General features: G+C 43.9%; 1 protein-coding gene across 1 annotated transcript; it reads right to left on the reverse strand.

Annotated features, from left to right (window-relative positions):
- Positions 1-1,008: 1,008 nt before the first annotated feature.
- LIN7C (lin-7 cell polarity scaffold C) lies at positions 1,009-27,123 on the reverse strand. The gene is made up of 5 exons (XM_075927776.2): positions 26,635-27,123; positions 13,925-14,043; positions 12,530-12,601; positions 11,983-12,192; positions 1,009-3,625 (listed from the first exon to the last, which is right to left on the reverse strand). The coding sequence occupies exons 1-5, from the start codon at positions 26,669-26,671 to the stop codon at positions 3,470-3,472; spliced, it is 594 nt and encodes a 197-aa protein (XP_075783891.1). The 5' UTR covers positions 26,672-27,123; the 3' UTR covers positions 1,009-3,469.

Consider the following 27,123-nt stretch of genomic DNA (forward strand, 5'->3'; position numbering starts at 1 on the left):
TCTCCAGCTGACCCTGGGTTCCCTTGCTTTGGGGAGCCCAGGATCATCTGGGGAATTCCCAGCTGACCCCGGGTTCTGCTGCCACAGGGAGCCTGGCATCAGCTGGGAGTCCCCAGCTGACCCCGGGTTCCGGGGAAGTGCCACGCGGAACCCGGGGTCAGTTGGGTAGTCCCCAGTTGACCCCAAGCTCCACTGCCCCCTTTAAAATAGGTAGAGGTGGCAGTTTCAAAGTGGCAGGGGAACCCAGGGTCAGCTGGGGACTCCCCAGCTGATTCCAGGCTCGACGGCTGCCTCTTTAGTGCACAGGTGGCATCAGCTGTGAAGCAGCTGTCCCTTTGAAAAGTCGCCTGGGAGTTTCAAAGTGGCAGTGCCGCACAGCAGCACTGTTACTTTGAAGTATGCTGTCTCCCCCCTCTCACACACACACCTTTGCTGCCTCTATATTATAGAGGCAGCAAAAAGGGGGGGGGGGGGAATATCGACTAGTCAAAATACTATCCGATAAGAAAATGCTTATCAGATAGTCGACTAGTCTTTGACATCTTTAGGCTGGAGTTGGCATGTGGCTTAGCTGGGCTGCGGTGGGAGAGAGGAATTCTATGGAAGGGGAGGCAGGCTGGAAATTACCTCCCCAGGTCCGGAAAAATACCTTATCCGGAATCAGTCACGTCCTGGGGGTGCTGGACCAGGAAGGTCCACCCTGTAGTACCTCCATAATCACAAGAACTTTATCTAGTCTTTCTATTAATTTTTCTTATTTTGCTGTCTGTCTAGAGTTAAGTTAGACCCTCAAATCCAACCCAATCAGTTGTAAGACAGCAGAGCAAAACATACACTGGATAGGATTAACTTCCTCACATGCATTTTAATTTGCAGTCATATGAACGTGATATGAATACTCTCAATTCTGCGAGTGATTCTGAATTGCCAATCAGTATCCTCTTTCGTAAAGCTCACTGGATGTAAAGTGGCAAATGAGGAAACAAAAAAAAACTGAACACAAAAATGTGAAATTCCATATCTTTATTTTATGTATTCCTAAAATCAAGGACCCTGGTACATATAATCCACAGAAAATATATCCGTTCTTAACTCATGATGATGTGTCCAAGTATTGCACATGTAGGGACTGTGTACTAACATAGTGCAGCCACTGCACAAAGTAGTAGTAAAGAATATAACTTTCTTGGTGACTTAACCCATCCTTTCAATTAACCCATAACCCAACATACACATACAATAGCATGTATTCTAAGCAAGCATTTTGGAACAGTTGATATTCTGAATTCAAAAGCTGTAGTTTAAAATGAAAATCCTAATGCTCTTACCTATAGCAGCTCTAGCTACACTAAAGTAAATATTTCTTTAGGGTAACAAAACACATTGCTTTACCCAGTAACACAAAGTATATGAGTTTTATAATACATATTACTATCTTTACTTGAACCCATACTTCTCTTTAATATATAAAGCTCTAAAAACAATTCTCCACTATTTTACAATTAAATTAAAACACTTCCATGATTGGTCTAATTATTGATTTTGGTCTCAATAATTTTAAACATTAATCATTCCATAAAAATATACAGTTCATAACATGGTCCTACCAATAACAAGAAGCCTTCCAAAACAGACTAATATCAGATACTCAACCATGCAATTCAGTGCTCGGAATCATCTAACTGATAAATATTCATATTGCTTTTCAGACTCTACTCTCAAACATCTTTAAAATATTATCTTTACACTCTTACAATGCTTACAAACATCCAGAAAGGGTTCACATTTCTAATTTGCTTGTAGCAGCCATGCAAGTGTTATTACTTATACACTGGGCCAGCTAAGCATAAGCTTCATGCCATCATTTTGAAATTTTTTCATCTTAGACCATCTTTATACAGTGAAATTAACTTTACAACTGACTTCATGTTGTTCCATGTGAACAGAGATTAGAGATGAGACAGACACTCAGAACTGCACTTTTCAGTTAAGTCTCTAAGACTTGTTTACTTTCAGTAGGATGCACTTATAGCTGCCTTTCAGTTCAACAGACACTTAGTGTACTGTCAAGCTAACGCCAGAAGTATATTAAAAGGTGAAGTTATTAAAAAAAAGCATATTGCAAAAACGTCTCAATCATGCTTAAAAACAGCACTGCGCCACAACTGACAGTGTCAATAGCCACATCTGGAGACATCTTATCTGCAGATTTCCTTGTTCCTACCTCAAAGTGGGCAACATCAAATCTTTCACATTTTCTATTCCTTGTATATTATGATGCTGCTCATTCTGGACTAGGAACTGGAAGAATCAGTTTTCTCCAGCTTAGAAGTAGCTAATGATAAATCACTTTTTTTTTAAAAAAAAAACATGGCATACGTATTTTTCTTCTTTTAGAATCTTATATACAATTCTGTGAGTTTTGTTAACTTTTGCAAGTTTTAGCTGTCCCAACCAGAATATTCCACACCACTGCTTACTCTTATAGAAATGAAAATTTTTATTAACGTCAGTATTAACTACCCCCAATCCTGTGTGTCTCATCTCTATAAACGATAGAACTGCCATTGGACAAATTCAAATCCCAGTTCAGACAAATACCTTTTAAAACAAGAAGTGGAAAAAACAGGGAAATACATATGAAATTCTCAGTTCACTGCATTCAAGATACTGTTCTTTTTTCCTGAATATAAATATATATGGACACGATCATGATGACAATCAAATTACAACTTCTCTCCAACTGCTCCAAAATTAGTATAAAATATAAAATACTGTTCCAGATCTTTAGATGTCAATTGTTAAAAAAAAAATCAGTTAAGTGAATGTTCATTGTAAATTATTTACAAAAGAGGTAACAAAATTTCCAGGTTAACGTTTATCATAAGTTATGATTTAGCACATAGGGAAATACAATGCACTCATCAAAAATACAAAATCCAGTACTTATCAACTACACAAGAGATCATGATTAGCTTTATGTAGCTGATGTACAGTATGCTTTTAAGAAGAAAAGTGCCAAAAGCTTCATAGGTAAAAGTCTTTGATTTTTAATCAGTAAACACACACACACACACACACACACACACACACACAAATTGAAGACTTTACTTTAAAATTGATCAATGTCAAATAAAAATATTTAGAAAAACGATGTTACAAATGTAGAAGTACATCTTATTAAAAATGCATTTTAAAAGTCTATAAATTTGTCTGGTCAGTAAAGATTTTATCTGCAAAAGATCTGTAAGAACAACTGGATAGAAATGCTTATGTAAACTCTGTTTTCAAGAAGCATGTGTGTTTTAGAACTAAATGATGTAAATATGAAGGCATTTATAAAATCCCAAACAAATATTTTTAAAACGACAGCATCTTTTATAGTTCCGAGCAGTTCTTGTTAGGTCACAAACAAACTGTTAACTGTAAAACAGAATATAATTTTCTCCATAAATTAGAATGTTCAGTATTAGTTCTGTTGCCTTCGTTTTGCTGATCTCATTTTTTCAAATCGTGACTCCATCTCTTCCAGGACCTTTGGTGTGTAACGTACAACTAACTTAACCTTTCCTTGAGCTGCTTTCAACAGTTCTACTGCTTTTTCATGGTGTTCTCCTTCAACGCTCTGTAAAGCATAAACCATTAAATATCACATTAGCAAAAAATGCAAGTGTTGCAGAAGATTCTTTAGCTCCTCTGTTACTCAAAAAACTTCCATTATAATAAAAAACTAGAAATATGTCAGGTTTGAAACTGTAATGCAAGGGGCTCTATCACCCAGTTGAAGATCTGAGGCTTCAACAAGTCTCTAAACAAATGGTGATGTTCTAAACAAATGGTGATGTTTTCTTTTCTAACTAGCATTTTAAAAAAGGTAATGTGGAAATGAATGCCAAGCAACAAATTTATCACAGAAGACAAGGAACAAGCAGACATACAAAGAATCACTATATTGTATACTTCACACACAAAATCAGAACAATAATGACAACATTTTAAAGCATGTTCCTTTAGGTTTTAGAGACTACATTTAATAGACTTCATAAAATTTGCCCTCCAGACAAATAGTACATAGCAACTTCTCCCCACCACTGCATCTGTTATAAGATCCAGGCACCATGGTTTATCATCAGTCAGCAAAAGTTTATTTTCCCAACTTTATTAAAATCATCAAACACAATGACATTACTATCCCAAGCCTACCTCCCACTGCTGCTATTAGAAGCTAGAAGGCAGGTGATGTACCTGTTGATTGGAGGGTTTCCCCGTTACTATAAAGTTACTTACAAAAAGAAAAACAACAGTTAAAAAAAACCAAGTTACTTCTCCTTCCATCAGATTTAGAAAATGTGCTTCGATATTTTCATTTTTTGTTATTCGGTTGGATGCACAAGTCGTTCTCTTTTAAAAATGGCATGAGAAGCTTGTAAGGATCGATGGTGTAAGTAAGAGGTTTGAAAAAATCAATTGCAAAATAATATGAGTTTAGGAACTAAGCAATTTTTATACAAATATAGATTAATTCTATTATAAACAAACAAAATACAATCAATGTTGCTAGTATAAAAATTCTGGAAGACCATTAAAATCTTTTAATGGACAAAAATCTAGTTTTCTATTATATTATATAATATTTCTATTAGCTAAATTCTGGCAAAGGCATAAGCAATATTAAGTGAAGCCTTTGCAATAATACACAGAAACTTTTAATTGCCAAATGTGACTGATATTGCAGCAACACGCCACGTCTTTGGGGAGCATACTGAATTACATTTAGGACTGTTGATTAATTGCAGTTAATGCGTGCAATTAACTAATTTACTAAATATTTTTGAATTTTTCTTTTACATTTTCAAATATAAATTGAGCACTGTACACTGTAGTCTGTGTTTTGACTGATAGCAATATATTTATTACAAATATTTGCATTGTAAAAATGAAAAAAGAAAAAATATTTTGTAATTCACCTCATACAAATACTGTAGTGCAAATCTCTTTACCATTAAAGTACAACTTACAAATGTAGATTTTTTTAATCACATAATTGCATTAAAAAACAAAATAATGCAGCACTTTAGAGCCTATATGTCCACTCAGTCCTACTTCATGCTTAGCTAATTACTCAGACAAACCAGTTTGTTTACCTCTGGAGAAGATAATGTTGATTGGTTCTTGTGTACAATGTCATCTGAAAGTGAACAGATGTTTGCATGGAATGCCTAGACTGCAAGATATTTACATGCCAGATGCGTTAAAGATTCATACGTCCCTTCACGTGTCAACCACCATTCCAGAAGATGTGTCGATGCTGATAAGGGTTCTGTTCGATGATGATCCAAATCAGCACAGACCAATGAATTGCATCACCTCTGATATCCTGAGATAGCTATTCTGAGTGTTTAAACGCACCAGTTATTTCAAAATATTTCAAAATAACGGGTGCGCTCTTCCAGCATCCCTGTAACCCTTGTTCCACGAGCGTTAAGGGATTTGTTGAAACAGTGCTTTATTTCAAAATTTTCTAAATAAGCGATTTCAAAATAACCTCGAAATAAGCTTTGCAATTTGCATAGCACAAATTGCATTATCTTATTTCAAGGTAAGGGTGCTGTATAGATGCACCTGAAGTGGGTAGCATTATCTCCTGCAAACGTAAACATTGTTTATCTGAGTGACTGTCTATACAAGAAGGACAGAGTGAACTGTAGGCTCTGAAGTTTTACATTGCATTCAAAAATAAAAGTTTATTTGTACTTAATTCTACATTTGTAAGTTGCACTTTCACAGTAGATTGAATTTTTATTATCTGAATTGCAAAATACCATTTTTTTATGGTGCAAATATTTGTTATAAAAAATAAAGTTAGCATAGTACACTTTATATTCTGTACTGTAACTGAAATTAATATATTTGAAAATGTAGAAAACATACAAAAATGTATATAAATAGCATTCTCTATTTTTAACAACACAATTAATCACTTGAGAGCCCTAATTAAATGTATTCCTTTTGGTATAAACAGATGAGTTTGAACTGACTTGGGGTCTTTTTTGATTCAGCAAACAGGTAGGAATTTGGATTCAGGGGAACCTCAATTCTCCAAGTGTGACAGAGAATGGATCACTTGATTACCTGTTCTGTTCATTCCCTCTGGAACACCAGCATTGGCTACTGTTGTACAAGAGGATTCCGGGCTATATGGACCTTTCGTCTGACCCACATGGCCATTCTTATGTTCTTGGACTGAACCCTGGAAAGCCTTTGTCCTATTGTGGCCCCATAAGACTGACAAGCAACTTCTGGTATGGTTAATGTGAGGTTTAAATCTATTTATTGTAAGGGCTCTTTTAAATGTTTTCTCTGTAATACTTTTGACCTAAGAATAAATTTACTTTACTTTGCTACAACTGTATAGTCACTGGTTAATAAAACAAACAACCAAAAGAAAAACACACTGCCATTGTCCTGAGAGAAAGCAATACACAGGGCAGAGCCGTAGACCTGGTCTACACTAGGAGTTTAGGTCAAATTTAGCTGCATAAGGTCGATTTTCTAAACAGCGAGTCCACACCACCAACCCCTTTCTGTTGACTTTAAGGGCTGCTGAAGTGAATTTCGGTGCTTCTGCTTTGCACAAGGAGTAACACAAATTTCAACCTTGCATAGTTGAATTCACGGCAGTGTAGACCCAGCGTTGAGAAAGTTTAGGTTTTTGGCTTCTGGGAGGCATCACATAATGCCCCACTCTGACCAGAACTTGTGCTTCTACTGATCTCCAGGTGAACAGGAAAAACCCTGGGAAAGTTTGAATTTCATTTCCCATGTGGCCAATGTTCCAAGCGCTCCTCAGAGCAGGTAGTACACCAGAGCAACACATGTGACCATGACTTCCATAAGTTCAAGTTCCATTAGCTCTAGTTCCCAGATGTGCAAGAGCACCAGTCATGGAGTGTGCAGCATATCTTGGACTTCACTGAGGTACGGGGAGAGGGATCCATTATCTTGGAGCTCTGAAACAACAATGGAAATGCCAATATCTACGCAAAGAGAGAAAAATGCATGATGGAGAAAAGACACTCCAGGGGCCCCCAGTAGTGCCATGTTAAAATAAAGAATCTGAGGCAGTCTTATCACAAGACAGAGGCGGCAAATGGATGTTTAGTGCATTGCCACAAACATGCCACTTCTATGACCAGCTGAATGTGATTCTAGGGGAGGACCCGAAAAGCTTCCCAAACCAGACTGTGTAGTCCACCAAAGACACTGAGGGCAGTAGCGTAGAGGACAGCATGGTGGTAGTGGGAGGATGACGAGAATGGGTAGCCAGCGAGCCGTGAGCGCCAAGAACTTTTCATCACTTTGGAGCCAATCCCCTCCTTCCAGCACATCTTACAGTCGAGCATTGATCCCAAGGAGGGCTCTTCTGGTGACTGCACAATTTTTTTCTTACTACAAGCAGGTTAAGGCAATCGGATGTGGTCTGTGGCATATTCTGTGCCTACAGTGTGTGCCCGGGGCCCAGAACAGCTTGTTAACGTGTCTGGAGATGGAAGGGGAATCCTCCCTGCACATCTCCATGAAGCTCTCAGATAAGAACTATTTGATCCTTGTCACAAGGTTTCAGGGGAGGCCTGTTTTATTCCACCCTCCACAGTAGGACACCTTCCTACAACAAGCCAGCAGTAAGTGATCTGATGTCACTGCAGCATAAGGCCCAGGTTTCTGGCCACATTCAGTCAGCATCAGCTCCCTATCACTCCGTGAGATTCAGAGAAGACTGGTATCTCACATGATAACCTGTATGGCAACCATAAGCTCCTGTGGGATGGGAAAGTAGCATTCTCCCAGGAAGAAGCTGAGAGCACCACCACCATGCCCCTGTCATCCCTCCTCCCACCTGCAGGATCATGCCTGCCTCAAAACTGCCATGAGCCCAGATGCTCCCTTTAGAACTCTGTGGTGTACCTGCTGTACAGTAGTCGATTTAAAGCATAATTTTGGCCTTGCACAGAACATATCTCCATTGTCTTTAGAGAGATCTTTGCTGTATGTCAGCAGATTACGTTTATGTACCTCCTGTAATGTGTGCTCTTATAACTTTTCATTACAGTGAGAACAGCAGGCAGCTTGCTGTGTACTCCCCAAAAGCTGTCCATCTAGCCCAAATCTGCAGGCAAAAATGGACAAGAGAAGACATGTTTAAGGAGCAAATGGAGTGGAGGAATAAGTTCCTGGAGAAGATGCAAGTGCAGTGGCAGTACAGGAAAGAGTGCAGGGAATGCAAGCAAAGCAACAAAAGAATATCTTTCCACCCTTGACGGCTGTGATGGAGCACCTGGCAGACAGCCTGGAGTGGGACCCTCCCACCCCATTCAGAACAACTTTCCCTCCTCACCCAGCTCCATAGTGTTCACCCTGAGGGACCACAGGACACAAGGTGATGGTAGAGGGGGATCTCAAGGGCAGCCTCACACTTAACCTACAGGGGCTTGGGAGGCAAAAGGTTGTCATCCTTGCATTTCTGATTCCTCCATCCCACCTTTCAGTTCCTGCCATGGACTTCTTTTATGTCTCTACTGTCTTCCCTAAATAAAAACACATGAACTCTGAACAACAGTCTCTTTATTGCTTGTATTACAGGAGTGGGGTAGGAGGATCATACGCTAACACACTGAATGCAGGAGCATCTTGTTGAGAGTAATGTGCGTGACTCTCAAAACTGGTCATTCATGAAGCTTTCTTTCAAAGCCTCTCTGATTTGCACTGGCCTGTGCTGTGCTCTCATCACCTGGTGTCTGGCTGCTCAAAATCTCTCCCCACTGTGCTCTGCCTTAGTCCCCCACCCTGCCAGATAACTTTCCCTCTTGCTCTCACAAGTATTAGGGCGCACACAGCAGGCTGTCACCACAAATGGAATGATGCAGTCACTGAGGTGTAACCTAATCAGTAGACTCCTAAACCTTCCCTTTAAAAGCACATTCCACCACCATTCTGTACTTGCTCAGCAGTAGTTGAACTGCTCCTTACTGGTGTCCAGGCTGCATGAGCCACAGGAGCAAGAGATAGGCTGGGTCACCAAGGATCAATATTGGCATATCCACCTCTGATTTTGATTTTCTGATCTGGGAATAAAATTCCAGCCTACATCTTTCTGAAGAGGCAGCAGTTCCTAAAGATGCGGGTATCATGGACCTTTCCCCAACCATCCCACATTGATGTCGGTGAAATGGCCCTTGTAATCCACAAGCACCTGCAGCACCATGGAGAGGTACCCCTTGCGATTTATGTACTCTGTGGCAAGGTGGTACAAAATGGGGATGTGCGTTCTGTCTATTGCCCCACTGCATTAGGGAACCCCGTTGAGGCAAAGCCCTCTGCTATGATATCCACCTTTCCCAGAGTCACTACCCTCCATCGCAGAATGGCATTGATTCCTTTGGTTACTTGTATAACAGCCTCCGCTGTAGATTTCCCCACTCCGAATTGATTCCCAAATGATCGGTAGCTGTTTGACTTTGTAAGCATCCACAGGCCAATTGCCACATGCTTCTCCACTGTGAGAGCGGGTTTCATTCAGGGTAGGTGAAAACCATTTTCAAAGTTCCAAGAAAGTGGCCTTGCGCATTCGGAAGTTTTGCAGCCACTGCTGACTGTCCCATACCTGCAGCACTATGCGGTCCCACCAGCCTGTTGGGTAACAGACCCATCAGACACTGTTTCCGGAGGATTGATTGCTGGCTGTGTTTCCAATTCACTCAGCCCAAGTGCTCACTTGTAGAGTGCCCATGGCACCCCAAGAAGGAGATTCCTCTTTGTCCTCTTCCTGATGCCTCCTCGTCCTCTTCCTGATGGAGTGATGTGCTTATGCTCTCAAAATACTGCACCATTAGGCGCATCAAGGTAGATATCAACATCATAAGAAGTGCCATGTTCGCACTGCTATGATGTCGGTGTGGGCAACCAGGGCCAAAAAGATTGTTTCCTGTTGACCTCAAGCAAGGAGGGAGAGAGTAGATGAGCGCATTATAGGACGTTGATGACATGAACCCATAAACCACCTTCTGCAAAGTTTTGGTCCCAGCATGCACCAGGAGTATAACCCAGAATGCAAAGCAGTGCAGCTATTGTGGGATAGCTGCCCCACAGTGTATTGCTCTCAAAGTTGACAGCAGTCTCCCTAATGGGGGACATGCTACTTCGAATTATGTTGAATTCTTGTGCACAGGGGGACATGGACCTTTGATTTTGCAAAATCAGGTGACCAGAAATCGACCTTAATAGGTTCGACCTTATCTCATAGTGCAGACATGGCCTCGGGCAAACTAGCTTGCTGGACAAATCACAGTGTAAGGCTGGCAGCTGTACAGCCTAAAACTCCCAGTCAAAAAGGAGAGAGCCTTGAGACCTCCACTTAAAAGAAGTGACAAGTGTGAGCCTAAAATGGTAAGTAGGCACTCTCAAGAGGCAACATAAGTGCAGTTACTCCTCAATTAGCAACACTAAGTTAATTCTGAATACAGTTATTCAAAACAAGCTGGTTGTATAGTATATATATTAAGATGTTAAGGATATACTTAGATATATTTCTTCATTTAAAATTGGAACATAAAAACAATACATCTTGGGTGTGCATTAACATATCACAGTATTATTTATTTTAAAATTCTATTTTTAAATTTATGTCCATTGTCTGCTAAGCAGAAGGGTTTTTTTGGAGTGTCTGTGGATGAGGAAGGCAGAAGCCAGCCAGCTTAGGCTCATGGATTCTGCGGCCAGTTCTATGCTAGCCTCAGTATTTTCTAAGAGTATGTTTTATTTTAGGAATTTCTATAGAGGCACACTGTCTAGCCCAAGGAATCCTGGTACTAGCAAACAAAAGTTGTAGCACTTTGACCATGACCTCTTCCTATTCCATATACTGGGGACTGAAGAATCAGGTGTCTTAAGACACCCCATGCAAAGGACATCTACTAGCTCTACTATGGCTACAAAAAAAAAAATCAGTCACCGAATTTAAAAATACACGCTACTTTTTACAAGAAGCTGGAGGAATGATTTTTAAAATCTCAATACTTAAGTGAAAAAAATCACAGCCTTTGCCAAAATTATTCTGTTGTTTGCGTTTTGTAACTTTTCTATTTCCAGCAGTATTTTTATCAGGACAATGACAACATCAAAGGACCTTCACTTCATTATCTTGTCTCACATTGAATGGTTTTGGTACCTACCTTACCATCACATTATTAAAAGTCTGCAATATCAACCACTTTAACACCACTATAACTAGAACTGAATTAATAATTGTTTATTACAGTGGATAAAAGCAAAAAATAAATTAAAAAAAATCAAACTAAAACTGATATTTTTCTCCATTTTTCTTGCTGAAATGAGAAAGCAAAAAACTCTTTTCAGTCAATTCAAAATGACATTTTGAAATGGCACATGCTGATTACAAATAGTGTGTTTCAAAAATTTCAAAACAAACCATTTTGACTTTTAATTTTGTTTCCAGTTTTTATTCAGCTGAAGCTATTCACTGAATTTAACCCCAATTTACAAATAGTTTTGGTTGAACCAAAACAGCTTTTTCCAGTATTTGTTGAAAAAAATATGTCCAGCTATAACTGTAAAACTATTTAACAGGGCAATAATACAATTTGCTTCAAAATAAAGTACCTAACACTGTGCCTTATTTATCTTCCCAGGCTCTGAAATATTTCCTCATGTCATGGTATACTTGTATTATCATTTAGTGAACTCATGTACAACAACAAAGCAAAGTCCAAGAACTCTCACCATACTCAAATTTTGCCCAACGTCCTTCTCTCGATAATTATGAATCAACTACAAACAGCAGGATAAGATTTCTATCACATTGCAAACCCTAAAAAAAGGCACCAGGTTTATGCAAACTACAGTCTCTATGCACCCTCAAGTGGACATAAGTAGTTACTACAACTGAAAGTTAAAACCAATCCCTACCACTCCGTTTACAGAAAGAAGCTGGTCTCCACGTTTCAGTCCCCCATGTCTATCAGCTATACCGCCTGGAATAATTCGAGAGATATAGATTGGCGAGTTTTGCTCTTTGCCTCCCATAATGTTGAATCCAAGACCTTCTTCTGTTTTAGGCAACTCAACAACCCTGGGATGAGAATGACCTTCACTGGCAGCAAATGCAGCAACGGTGGCCTGAAAGAAACAAAACTATTTATTTTTTCTTAAAATTGGAACCTTAGAAAGTCTCTGCCTCTTATAGTCAGAGGTGGTAGATATTTGAAAAGGTCTTGCTAGCTATTCTGAGATGGACAATGAAGTAAACAGTAATGTGTATTCTATGTCAACATCAGAATACAAAAACTAAGAGGCATTTTAATTAAATAAAAATGAATGTCATTTTAAGTAACTAGTCTTTCATGTCTTGTTCATACAACTGACAGATTAACAGGTCATATCAAGAGGAGACATCTAGTTCACCCTTTTTGAGACAAACTATAAAATTCCATTCTAGTTATAGTAAAACTTTTACCTTTGCTGTAGCATTAGCTCTCACTTCAGGGCTACTGCTGATGTCCACAGTTTCATATACGTGCTCATATACCTTTAAGACAAGGTTATTTAGTAGGTACGTAATTTAATAGGAAAAATGAATACATACTTTTTCTGCTTAGATGATGTGACAAATAAACTGCTATGCTAGATGTGTGCAAAAGATCAATTCTTCTGCTGCTACTCTCAAAACTGCATTTCCTAATTTATAGAGAAAGGGGGTAAGTGCATGAAAAAGAAACAGCTTGCCCTATTGGAAAGCCACCTCTTGCTAAGGCTACGTCCATAAATACAGCACTGCAACAGCAAGCTGTAACAACACAAGCTAGGCTGCTTGAATGCATTTCATGAAGGCAAACTTTGTTGCCAGGAAAGCTCTCCCATTGACATAAAAAACCCACCTCCCTGAGTGATAGAAGCTCTCCTGGAGATACAGTACTGTGCAAAGAAGCGCTTATGTCAGTGTAACTTATGTCTCTCAGGGGATGGAATATCCCTAAACTGCTAAAGTTTTGTGGTTATACGCTGCAGTGTAGACACAGCCTAAGACAGGACCTACAATAATAAGTCACATCTTCTCCTGTGCCTTGTGAATGGGCCATTGAAGCACAGTGAATATGACCAATAAAATAAACAGCACTGCTCACTGAAACCAAAAGCAATAGTTGGATCAGCAGCAACTCCTGTCCACACCTGGAAGAACCACTCAAGAGTTCAGGTAAGGAGTGAAAGCCTTGGGGAAAATGCTAATTAATGTTGGAACAGTGTTAATCTTAAGGCGGAAACAGAAGAGAGTTCATATTTTTACTGACTCAGTGCATGTCTTTACTACTTAAAAAGATGCATTCTCTTATTGCAGGGTAACTACAATTTTTTTTTTACAATGCAGGGTACAGGATTGCATGAGCTTTCTCATAACAATACATAAAGACAAGACACTTATTTCATTGCAAAGTATACTCACTGAGATTACACTCAAGTGAGTTTACCTTGTAACAAAAATGAAGTGTCTTTTCTTCATGGAGTCTTTAGCTTGTGATAGTTAGTTAACCAGAAGGTTTGAGCTGGCTTCTGGAACTACCCCCCATTGCAGCGTGGTCCTACTGACTAATCATATAGTCAATACAAATTGCATTGACTATACTATTAGCTAACTACCATTTAGCAATCTGAAGAAGTGGGTTGTGCCCGTGAAAGCTCATGATATCATTCTACATGTTTTGTTAGTTTTTAAGATGCTACTAGACTATTTGTTGTTTTTTAAGTTTTTCCTGTTAAATACTAACTTGACTACCACTCTGAAGCTTTTGAACAGTATATATGTTAAAAGCAGGCATATATCTCATATTTATTTGTTTATGTCAGGATAACTTACCTCCCTCACAGCATTACAGAACTCACTTTGAAGGACCCTCTGCAAAGCCTGCAGTTTTTGTGGTGGTACTTCTCCACTCCTCTGCAATTTTTCCAGTAATTCAATAGCTCTGCAGATGTCTGGGAAAAGATAAAATATTGATAATGATGAACTCAGAAAATGGTATTTTAGTGCATTCGTGCACACACGCACGCACACAACTTTGTAAGTCAGAATTAAGGATGCTTAAATGCATTTCCTTTAACACAATCATGAACTATGAAGGAGAAGACACCAATTAATAAAGGGGTTGGTGAACCTCAGGCCCGGGGGCCGGATGCAGCCCCCAGCTTGCCTGGATCTGGCCCCCCAGGCCTCAGCATTGGGAAGCCCACACTCACACTCTGGCCTGCTGCTACAAAATCTACCAGCCTAGACCCCATTAGGTTGTGGTGTGCAAAGGGAATGTGAGGAATGTCTTTTGCCCTCTTAGTCAAGGGCCTCTCATTTTACTTCTCACTTGTGTGTGGCCCCGACTGATTCTTCTATGGGTCAGTGGTCCCTGACCCAAAATAGATTCCCCACCTCTGAGTTAATGCATCAACATCCAGGCCCTGCCTCCTACAATGATTCCTTCAATATCTCATCCTCACATGTTGAAATCTTCTTGTGTCTCTGATCCTTTGAATCCCTTTATAGTGGTATGTACCACTTTCAATGCTCCATCAATGTGTCAAATGTTATGGTCTCTCTTATTTTCCATCCTTTTTTGTCTAAAATCAACATTGATTAATATTACCATTCACAGATGGAATATGAAAGGGACTACACAAAATAGAAAAAAGAAATGAGTAAAAGTGCTGGTGTCAGTATACGGGATAACAGTGCACAGATGCTTTATCCACTCTCCTTCACTTGTATTTCTGGCTTCCTTGCCTTCCTGGCTCTACCTGCCATCCCAGTTACGGACCCTACCAACTCCAACCCCTCAGTTCTACTGCCTCTATGACTCCCTTCAACCCATATTTACCCATTGTGACAAAATCTACTAATATTCACACCCTACACACTACTTTAATAGTTTTGTACAAAGCATGATGTACAAGCTATCACCTGAAAACTCATAATTTACTGGTCAATATCATCTTAATAAAATATGTATAGAACCTTGTATATAAAGCTGTAAGATTTCCCTGTATGATGTTATTAACACATGTTCCAGACCCCAGAACCCTGCCCAAACTGAGGCTGGCAAACAGATCTGTCCTAAACAAAGGAATGTATACCTTGTTTAATTTTAATTTTGATAAATAAAGCCAAACTCAAATGGGTGAGGAAGAAAAGCAACAGAGAACATCCTTTCACACAGACTCTCTAACTCCTAGTACCCAGTTGAAAATGCTTTTCAAGAAGGGGACAAGGATCCAAAGGCACCCTTCTTTTTCTCCCTGCCATGACACACACAGCACCTGAACCGAAAAAGGAAGCTAATTCCAGACTCTGGACAGAGTCTATTTAGCAAGGCTGCTGAAAGTATGTGATGAGAAACTTTGCTTGAATCTTGAAACAGTGTGTTAAGGTGTTTTACTGTATTTTTCTTGTAGCCCATTTCTGACTTTTTGTCTCATTCCTTGTACTCTCTCTTTGTAGTTAATACATTTGTTTTATCTAATACAATGTCTTAACGCTCAAGTGTCTTGGTAATGTCATTTGGGTGACAAGTTATGTGCATATTATTCTCTGAAAGGAATAATGGCCTCAAATATTTGTACTCTGGGAATACAGCAGAATAGTGGTGCAAAATTCCCCCAGGGTATCTAGTTATAGAACATACAGCCAATGTGAGGAGTCTGCCCTGCTTTTTGACGAGCTGCTCTGTGGCTGGCACTCAGTTGTGAACCACTCCAGACAATTTGATGCTCTTTTAATAGGGATGTGTAACACTGAAATTTTCAGCAGTTATATGCAGGCCAGTAGCCACCTCCCGGGGAGCTGATGCGCCCCAGAAGCCGGTTTTTAATGCACCGGCTGCCACCTTGCACTGCTGCCTCTATTAGAGGTAGCATGAGACAGCAGTGAGGGGTGGCAGGTGGCTTTTAAGCCAGCTCCCCATACGTACCGGATCCTGCCCGCTGCTCTGTGCTACAGCAGTGCGGGATGGCAGGCGGCTCCCAGGGAGATGGACCAGGAGCCCTGTGTAGCAGTTTGGGTAACCAATATATCAGGAACCCTTTTATACAGCTACACTCTAGGGAAGTAAGTGAGTAGTTGACTAGACTACTTGACTATTCATTTCCCCCCTCCCTTGCTGCCTCTGTATCAGAGGCAGCATGAGGTAGCAGTGCGGGGTGGTAGGTGGCTCCCCAGGAGTTGGTGTGTGTGGGGAGCCAGTTTTTAAACCAGCTCCCTGTGTGAACCAGCTCCTGCCTGCCATCTCTGTAATGCCGCTTGCTCTCCTGCACTGCTGCCTCTATTGGACACAGCATCGTGTGTGGGTGCAGGGGAGGCTGCCACATAGGAGAACCTGTCCACAGCAGACCCAAGCTCCTCGCTGGGACCCCCTGTGGGCAGGGGCTGCTGCTGGAGCAGCCTCTGTCCATGGCCAGCCTGGGTTGCCTTGGACAGGGGCTGCTCCAGCCAGGCAGGCAGCCCAGCTCAGTCCCAGCTGGCACTGGGTCCAGGACCTACCCCGCCGTGCTGCTGCAGTGGGTTAGTTCCTGGACCTGGCATGAGCCGGGACTGAGTGCCTTCCCTTATCGACTAATCATGTGGTTGATAAAAATTCTATTGACTACATGATTAGCTAATTACCTGCCTCCTAAAATCCTTACCACACTCTTGCATCCCTATTTTTTAGTACTAAAACAAGTACTAAAATGCCTGAAAATACTTTTTTTTTAAAATGCAAACTTGATTTGATTGAATTTTTTTTCAAATCTCAAATCAGGTTCTGTTAAATTCCTCTGACACAGTAATTTCCAACCAAAATCAAACACTGCAAAAATCATTCTATTATATAACCATAGCATTAGTAATGTTCTGTGACAAGATTAGACACTATTACATATGCTGTGGAGTTATTGCTTTCTATAGCAAATCTTCTATTGTTTGCACTTCACACTGAACTGGAATGTACTGTCCATCCCATCTAAAGCATTTATAATCTGATTACTAGTATGTGAATGACAAATACCATATTTTGAAACAAATGCTTTTTGCCAAATACAGGCAGTCCCCGGGTTACATGGATCCGACTTACATCGGATCCCTACCTACAAACGGGGTGAGGCAACCCCACACTAGCTGCACCCCCCCCCCCAGCAGACCAGGGAGACGCGGAGCGGCTTTTCTCAGCAGACATCTCAGCTTGAGAATAAAGGACTGAGGGAAGTGAGGTGTGGAAGAATAAAACTGAGCTCTGGAGAAATGTTTGGCTAGAGTTTCCCCTACAATATGTACCAGTTCCGACTTACATACAAATTCAACTTAAGAACAAAACTACAGTCCCTATCTTGTACGTAACCCGGGGACTGCCTGTAGATATTATGCCAGGATTTGGCTACCTCACCTCCATTCTTCAGTTTCTACTATTCAAGACAGGAACCTGTTCAAAGTGTTTTGTTTGCAAAAAGCTCAGTAAACAGCCCAGATCAGTGGTTTTCAAACTAGGGATGTTAAATTTAGATGAATCAGCTAATCGAATAATCGATGCAATTTGATTAGTCAATAAACAGACCCAGGGTTCTTGCTACACTTCAAAGGCGAAAGCATTGCAGGGCTCATGGGGCCAGTGGGGGACTCAAGCAGCAGAGCCGCATGGAGCCTGAGGTCAGTGGGGGAGTCCCCAGTTGACCCCAGGCTGAATGCGGTGTTTCAAAGCAGCAGCGCTGTGTGGAACCCAGGGTCTGGTGCTGTGTGGGGCCCAGGGTCTGGTGCCGGGCACCATGCGTTGCTGCCACTTTGAAGTGCCGCCACCACTCCCCCGCTCCTTTGATGCCTCTTTCTGATAGAGGCAGCAAGGGAGGGGGGGAGCGACTAGTGTGTTGACTATCTGATAAAAATTTGCTTATTGGATAGCCAACTAGTCAATCACATCCATATTTCAAACTATGGGTCGCAATCCAGCACTAGGATGTGGAATGTCAGGTACTGGGTCTTATTGCTGCAGGGAGATCAGGTGACCAATGGGGGTGCTAAGGCAGGCTACCTCCCTGTCCTGGCACTGCAGATTGCGCTGTGCCCCAGAAGCAGCCACTGACAGGCCCAGTTCATAGGTGGGGGGTGAGAGGGTGTGTGTGTGGGGGGGAGCACAAAGGGCTTCTGGGGTGCAGCAAGGTCTGCAGTGCCAGGAAAAGCAGGAAGCCTGCTTTAGCACCCTCGCTGCATTGGTGATTGAAAATTGTTCAAGGTAGCCCCTCCTGACCCAGCTCTGACCTCCACCCCCAAAGCCAGAGCCCCCTCTTATACCCTAAAGCTCTCTTCCTCAGCCCCACTCTGGAACCCACACTCTAGTCAAATAGTGTTGGGTGGCAGGCATCAACAATTTTCTTCAACTGGGTCACTAGAAAAAAAAAGCTTAAAAACTACTGGACTAGACAATTTCGATCTGCTCTGGTAAGGTATTCCACAGTCTAGGATCATGGTGTCCTACATGCTAGTTACATGTGACTATTTCGCTAGTTAACTTTAAATTAATGGAGATGCCTATCTCCTAGAACTGGAAGGGACCTTGAAGGTCATCGAGTCCAGTCCCCTGCCTACACAGCAGAACCAAGTACCATCCCTGACAATTTTTGCCCCAAATTTCTAAACGGCCTAAACTTGGAACAATATGGCTATTTGGCCAGTTGAGTGTAACTAGCTGGACATCAGGGCTACGTCTACACTGGCAGCTTCTTGCGCAAGAACTCTTCCACAAGAGTGTGTCTACACTGGCATGTGCTTTTGCGCAAGAGCATCCATGGCAGTGTAAACGCTCTCTTCCGCAAGAAAGCTCTGATGGCCATTTTAACCATAGGGGCTTCTTGCGCAGGAAATTCATGTTGCCTGTCTACACTGGCCTCTTCTGGAAGAGCTCTTGCACAAGAGGGCTTATTCCTCATGGGGAGAGGAATAACTCTTTCAGAAGAAGCCCTGTTTTACAATGCTGTACTGTAAATTTACTTCTGGAAGAATGCTCGTGCAGTGTAGACAGCTGGCAAGTTTTTGCGGAAGAACGGCTGTTCTTGCGCAAGAAGCTGCCAGTGTAGACATAGCCCAGGGGTATAAGAGCTGGAACTGAGCATGCCTTATCTCCAGCTCTCAAATTTAATTACTAGGAATTCAATTTCCATATCCCTCTGAATGCAGCTGTATTGGTCAATTACAAAAAAAAAAGGGGGGGGGGGGAGGCACTGACATTCTAGCCCTAGCCCAAAAGCATTTTAAAGATTAAGCTCTGGAAACAAACAGTAAGCTAAAAAGCCAGAGGCAGAGCGACCAGGGGAACGAGGCGGACAGGGGGCTACAGACAGGGGAGTTTAAGAGGGAGAGCAAGAGATCCCGCTGCTGAACAGGCTACCAGGTGAGAGAGTACTAGCTGTTGGTGTAAGTGAGTTTCCTCCACTGTTTGAATTTTATTTCTGATTTCAGGTGACTTCAGTTTCAGTTTCAGCTGCTGTGGCAGTTGGGACTGAGTGCCTGACCTTTGTTCTCTTGATTGTTCCCTTGATTGCCTCTGGTCAGCCTTCCCCTGTGTGACTCACAAGGGGGCAGCCCTGACCTAGGCAAGCAGGCTTTAAAAGCCAGAGGCAGAGCGACCAGGAGGCTGCAGACAAGGGAGTTTAAGAGGGAGTTTGAAAGGGAGGTTTACGATGGTTAGGAAGACCCGCAACTCCTGTGCCAGCACTGCTTAGGTCTCCTCCACCTGCGCCTGTAGCCAGACAGAGCGCCTGAGCATGGATGCCTCTACCCAGATCCTGGTGTGGTTTTGCAGGGACTGTGGCTTGCAATTCCCACTTATTGATATCCAGGCTGGGGGGACCATCCAACGTGAAAGGTGCATGCTGGTGGAATCTCTCAGGCAGCAGGTGGGAGAGCTACAGGAGGAGGTGGCTAGGCTGAGGAGCATGTGAATCCACGAGCAATTCCTGGACAGTGTTCATGTGGAGGCAGCTGAGGTAACTGTCCCAGTACACAAGACTGCTGGCACATCACTGGTGGAGGAGGAGACGGCTCAGGGTGGACACTGGCAGCTGGTTACTTCTGGCAGCAGGCAGTGCTCCACCCCTGCTCTGAGCCCTCCCGCTGTGATACTAGGAAACCGTTATGCTCTTCTTGATACAGGAGATAAGGAATCACCCCCTACAAGAGAAGAGGAGAAGCCTCGTACCCCCAAGGCTGGGAGGTCTGCTGTCACCACTGCGAATAGGAAACGTAGGGTAGTGGTGGTCTGAGACTCTCTTCTGAGGGGGATAGAGGCACCCATCTGTCGCCTTGACATTTCATCTTGGGAGGTATGCTGCCTGCCGGGGGCCTGTATCCAAGACGTTATGGAGGTATTGTCGAGGATTATCCGGCCCTCTGACTACTACCCCTTGCTACTCATCCATGTGGGCACAAATGATACTGCAAGGTATGACACCGAGTGGATCAAGAGTGACTACAGGGCTCTGGGAGTATGGGTGAAGAAGTTTGGAGCGCAGGTGGTATTCTCTTCGATCCTTCCTGTCAAAGGTAGGGGCGCAGGCAGAGACAGGTGCATCCTGGAGGTGAATGCCTGTCTGCGAAGATGGTGTCGCCAGAAGGGCTTTGGCTTCCTCGACCACGGGATGCTATTCCAGGAAGGACTGCTAAGCAGGGATGGCATTCACCTTTCAAGGAGGGGGAAGACCCTATTTGGACAGAGACTGGCTAACCTAGTGAGGAAGGCTTTAAACTAGGTTCAACGGGTACCTTTGCTCACTTGTATGTGAAGAACACGGAGACCCGGGAGATGAGTCGGAAATGGGAGAAAGCATGGGCTATCATGGCAGAGAGAAAGGAGGGTCAGGGCAAAACTGGGGGGGGACGGGGACGAGGAAGGGGAAGGCAAGATCAAATCAGTATGTCAGATGCCTATATACCAGTGGTCCCCAACGCCACAGGGAGGCCCGCGTCGGGAGGTAAGGGTTAGGAGTTCTCTAGCCAGTGTCTCTCAGGTGTGGCCGGAATGCCACCCCTGGCAATGTGCCACCCCAAGCACGTGCTTGGTTTGCTGGTGCCCAGAGCCGGCACTCCGCGGGTGCACATAAGTGCCCCAGCGGGTGCCATGGTGCCCGCGGGCACCGTGTTGGGGACCACTGCTCTAGCTATCATCTTTGGAAAATCATGGGATACAGGAGAGATTCCAGAAGGGCAAATATAGTGCCCATCTATAAAAAGGGAAATAAGAACAACCCAGGAAACCACAGACCAGTCAGTTTAACTTCTGTGCCAGGGAAGATAATGAAGCAAGTAATTAAGGAAATCATCTGTAAACACTTGGAAGGTGGTAGGGTGATAGGGAACAGCCAGCGTGGATTTGTAAAGAACAAATCATTTCAAACCAATCTGATAGTATAACGAGTCTTGTGGATAAGGTAGAAGCAGTGGATGTGGTATACATAGACTTTAGTAAGACATTTGATACGGTCTCACATGATATTCTTATGAATAAACTAGGCAAATACAACTTAGATGGGGCTACTATAAGGTGGGTGCACAGCTGGCTGGATAACCGTACTCAGACAGTAGTTATTAATGGTTCTCAATCCTGCTGGAAAGGTATAACAAGTGGAGTTCCACAGGGGTCTGTTTTGGGACCAGCTCTGTTCAAAATTGTTCCACTTAGGAAGGAACAATCAGTTTCACACATATAGAATGGGAAGCGACTGTCTAGGAATGAGTACCACAGAAAGGGATCTAGGGGTTATAGTGGACCACAACCTAAATAGGAGTCAATAGTGTGATGCTGTTGCAAAAAAAGCAAACATGATTCTGGGATGCATTAACAGGTGTGTTGTGAGAAAGACACGAGAAGTCATTCTTCTGCTCTACACTGTGCTGGTTAGGCCTCAGTTGGAGTATTGTGTCCAGTTCTGGGCACCGCATTTCAAGAAAGATGTGGAGAAATTGGAGAGGAACCAGAGAAGAGCAACAAGCATGATTAAAGGTCTAGAGAACATGACCGATGAAGGAAGGCTGAAAGAATTGGGTTTGTTTAGTTTGGAAAAGAGAAGATTGAGGGGGGACATGATAGCAGATTTCAGGTATCTAAAATGGTGTCATAAGGAGGAGGGAGAAAACTTGTTCATCTTGGCCTTTGAGGATAGAACAAGAAGCAATGGCTTAAACTGTTAGGGAGGTTTAGGTTGGACGTTAGGAAAAAGTTCCTAACTGTCTGGGTGGCTAAACACTGGAATAAATTGCCCAGGGAGGTTGTGGAATCTCCATTTGTGGAGATATTTAAGAGTAGGATAGATAAATGTATATCATGGATGGTCTAGACAGTTCTGGGTCCTGCCATGAGTGCAGGGAACTGGACTCGATGACCTCTACAGGTCCCTTCCAGTCCTAGTAGTCGATGATTCTAACAGAAGGTATCAAGTATCAGAGGGGTAGCCGTGTTAGTCTGAATCTGCAAAAGCGGCGAGGAGTCCTGTGGCACCTTATAAATTAACTGAAGTGTTGGAGCATAAGCTTTCATGGGCAAAGACCCACTTCATCAGATGCATGTCAGATGCAGATGACATGCATCTGACAAAGTGGGTCTTTGCCCACGAAAGCTTATGCTCCAACACTTCGGTTAGTCTATAAGGTGCCACAGGACTCCTCGCCGCTTTAACAGAAGATATAGAGAGCACTGATGTAATGTTCTTTTGGTTGTTAGTCCCCAAAAGAATGGGGATGCCACACACTGCATTACAGAATGTGGAGCAGGATTAAATATATGTCTGTATGCACAGAACCTTCAGACACTTCATGGACTCAGAATCTAACACCAAAAGGGACCATTGTGGTTATCTAGTCTCATTTCCTGTATAACACAGGCCACAGAATGTCTGCAAAATAATTTCCAGAGCTGGAGTAAGTCAATTATTTTTGTCAAGGTTCAAATTTTTTGGCAAAGGACAGTCAAGTTCCAGACTCCAGAGAAAAATAATAAAGAAACCCAACGATAAGAAAAGATTTTGGGATCTATTCAAAAGCTTCTGGTGATCCAGAGTAGGCTTGCAGAGTACCTCTGTAGAACTTATCTTTTAGAAAAACATTCAATTGACTTAAAAATTGCCAGCAATGGAGAATTCACAATCATTGGTTGAAGGCTGTAATGGTCAATTACCTTCACTGTTAACAATTCACACCCTGGGCCCAGAATTTCCTCTAAATTGCGCACTTTCATGGGCGCACACAAAAAAATTTCCATCCCTCCCACCTCTAATTCAGAACCGTGCAGCTGGGGCTTGAGGAGCCATGAGCCAGGTGGCTGCTCCAGTGGCTAAGGGAACCACAAGCCACGTGGCAGGAGGCTGCTCCGGCAACTGAGGCTGCTGTGTGGGAGCCCAAGTGGGAAAGCGGAGGGGAAGGTACCAGGGTCTGTACCAGCAGAGAAGGCAGGGGGGCCAAGGACAGTGGGGGCCCAACACAGAAGCCAGCCAGATGGCAAAGGCACCAGCCATCTGTGGTGGTGGGAGGTATCAGGTACAGGTAAATTCCATGAGGGGAGGAGGGCAAGATTAGGGCTGGGCATAGGTCTCTGAGCAGTGGTGCTTGGGCTGTGGGCCCCTAGGCCCAGGTACTGACTGTTTGTGTTGAGGAAGGGGGGGGAGGGGAGTTATGGCCCTGGCATATATACTGATGGCATATGGGGGAGGGAGCAGATTGCAGGGCTGGGTACAACTACAGGGTAGTGCGTGTGTCGGGGGGGAACGCAGTTAGTCAGGCCTATATAGATACCAGCTAGATGTGCGTGCTCCTAATGGGGGTACAGAGAGTGTGCTGGAGGTAGGGGCCAGCAAGCAGGGTGGTTTTCAGGGTCAAGTTTTTTCTTGCATACCAGTTTAAATTATAATATATATAAACATTGTTTGTATATAGGACACAAATAATGTTCCCAGTTTGAATTTGTCTCACTTCAATCTCTGCATACTGGATCATGTTATACCTTTCTCGGCTAGACTCTCCAGGTTAACAACATTATTCTAGATTTACAGACACCAGAATTGGGTAAAATATTCCACCACAGGCCACAGAAATGCCAAATAGGGAGTAAAACAACTTCTCTATTTCTACTTGAGATCCCGATTTTTATGAATCCAAAGACTGCATTAGCCTTTTTTACCAATTAGAGGGTGGGATTTTTTTAAAACAAAAATAAATTATGCAGGTGTAAGTGATATTCATAGGGAGAATGCTGATATTCAAATATAAGCATTAGGGATGTTAGTGGCTAGCCAGATCACCATTTAACCGATAAGCTAAATCAGTTGTGTAACTTCCAGTTGTGTAATTCTATGATAGTGTCATCCACATTGACACTTAAGTCACTTAGGAGTGGTTCCCCCCCCCCCCCCACACTCTGAACAACATAAATTATACTGACAAAAGTGGTAGTGTAGATATAGCCTTAGTTATTTAACTCTCGCTATATACTGTATAGGCCTAAAAGGGGGACTTATAAGTCAGGTGCTACAATGTTTACTCTAAAGGGAAATTTGTGCCACTGCACGTGCACAAAATTGATGTTCCGCGCAGAAAGATAACTCTCTCACAGGGAAGCTGTAAGCATAGTCACATACCACTCCCCTAGTAGTGCAAGTATATCATTTCAGATATCTGGTGCAGCCAATGACTCCTAGACCAATCTGGGCTGCAGGCTGTAGAATACAGGAATTCTTCATCTCCTGCAAAGAGTGGCTGGGGCTGCCAGACCAACCCCCCTAAACTGTTGCATGCAAATTGCATCGACTATTTGAATAGTCGATAGGGCACCTCCACCTTTGAAGTATAGCAATAGCCCAAGGGCTGTTGCTACACTTCAAAAGTGAAAACACTGCGGGGAGCACGGGTCCAGCAAGGGACTCAAACAGTCCCCTGCTGGCCCTGTACTCCCTGAAACATTTCAAAGTGGCAGCACTGCAGGGAACCTGGAGTCAGCTGAGGAGTCCGCAGCTGACCTTGGGCTCCACATGGTGCTGCAGCTTTGAAGAACCCTCTCCTTCCCCACTTGCTGCCTCTTTCTGATAGAGGCAGCAAGGTGGGAGGGGGGTGAATGACTAGTCCACTAGCGTGTTGACTGATAAGTATTTGCTTATCGGATAGTCGACTAGTCATTCACATCCCTAGAATGAAGCTCAGCAGCCTCCCCTCCTTCCTGCCCTTCATGAAGCCAGTGGCATGTGCCCCCCACTGCAACGCTAGGGAATCTGTGCTAGGGATGTTAGCATGTAATTGAACAGTCATATAACCTCATCAAATTTTAATGGTTACACATCTATTCGACAGTCCCCGGGGGAGCCCTCTTGCCCACACAAGACCTGGGCATACCCCAGAAATACACAGGAGTCTTGTACTTCTATTCCAGGTGCACCAACTGAGGGGCAGGCAGGCTCAATCAGTCAGGATCCAAGTGTGAAGAAAATCAGAATGGTGGTCCAGGTGGTGGGTCAGAGGGATACAGGAAGCAAAAGTGGGGGAGGAGAGGGGGAATGCATGTAGTCAACAAGATTAATCAATAAGCCCAGGCTTATCAGTTAATTGTGTGTTTGCTTACACACTGACATCCCTACTCTGCACCTACTTACTGACAAACAAAGCTTGCAGTTTTAAAATACAGTGTACAGAGATTTATTTATTGGTTGCAGAATGCTTTCAGGAGTAAATGTTCCAGCTGAATCCTATACTAGCTAGCCAGGATGAATGGAAATAATATGAACTGGGAAAGGAGGTACAAGAGTATTACTTAAAGTTGAAAAGTGGAACTCATGAGCAATGAATGGTATAAATGCTTATTTCCATGTTTATTGCCTCTTTCACACATTATGACAATCTAGCAAACTGAACGCAAAGTCTGAGATTTTCTATATAGGAAATTCCTATGATCATTATTGCATCTGGAGCTCCCCGTCGGCACCCAGACTCAAGACTTGTAAAAACACTGTCCAGCAAAACAAGTCCAGTACAGAGTTGACAGGGAAATTCTTGACAAGATTTTAAAGGGAGGAGGCTAAAAAGTGTCCTGTCTCCCCCCCCCCCTTCCCCCGCAAACCCGACTGCCTGGCTGCCCCTTGCAAGACGTTCACTGAAGTTAGTGAACCCTAAGAACGCACATCTGAGGCAGTGGCATCCCCGGGAGCCAGTGACCGCGGCTTAGAGGAACCGAGCGGAGGGAGCTGAGCGAGGGGAGACGAACGATCCGAAGAGCCGTGTCAAGCCTCGCTCGCCTCGACGACGCGCCAGGAACATGCCCAGGCCCCGCCCGGCGAGCGCAGGGAGCCACTGACGCGAGACGCCAGAGAACACGGGCCCGCCGGGCAGGCAGCGCCTAACGCCCGGGGCCGCGCCCGGCACCCGAGGGCGATGGGGGGGGGGTGTCACTGAACTGCTGCAGCCGGGGTGCGGCCGATCCCGCACGGCTCCAGCCCCCCTGCCGGGCAGAACCCGCCCGCAGCTCCCAGTGGGGAGCGGCGAAGGGGCCGGAACGACGTAACCTCCCCCGCCCCGCGCGCGCTCACCTCGCTCCAGCCGCACAGGCTCCCCCAGCGCCGCCATCTTCTCCTCGCTCGGAGCCGGAAGTGACGCACGCCGCGCTCAAGGTCAAGCCGAGGAGGGGAGATTAGCGCGAAGCTGCCCGCGAGAGCGGCGGTTGGGGAGCGGTAGGAAGGGCAGTTCGCCAGCGAGATCGCGTGCGCCTGGGACCCCGCCCGCACGTCTCCTTCGCCTTGGGCGCCCACAGCTCCTTCTGGCCTGACGGGGACTGTCCGCTCCCCGGAATCCGCCCCGCCCCCGTGTGCGCCCCAGACCGCGCTGCCCTCAGCCCGGGCTGCAAAGCCCCCTGCGCGTGCCCGGCTGTCCCCGCGCGCGTGACGTGCTGCGGGCGCGCCGCTCGGACCTGCCACCCATTTAATCCGAGCGGGTAGCGCGCGAGAGGCTGCCCCGAGGGCCCGTTCGACCTCCGCGCCTTGCTCTCCGCCTTTGCTGTGCGCTGGCCGGAGAAGAGCGCT

This window comes from Pelodiscus sinensis, chromosome 5, assembly GCF_052426305.1.
Source record: "Pelodiscus sinensis isolate ZL-2025 chromosome 5, ASM5242630v1, whole genome shotgun sequence".
Classification (NCBI taxonomy): Eukaryota; Metazoa; Chordata; order Testudines; family Trionychidae; genus Pelodiscus; species Pelodiscus sinensis.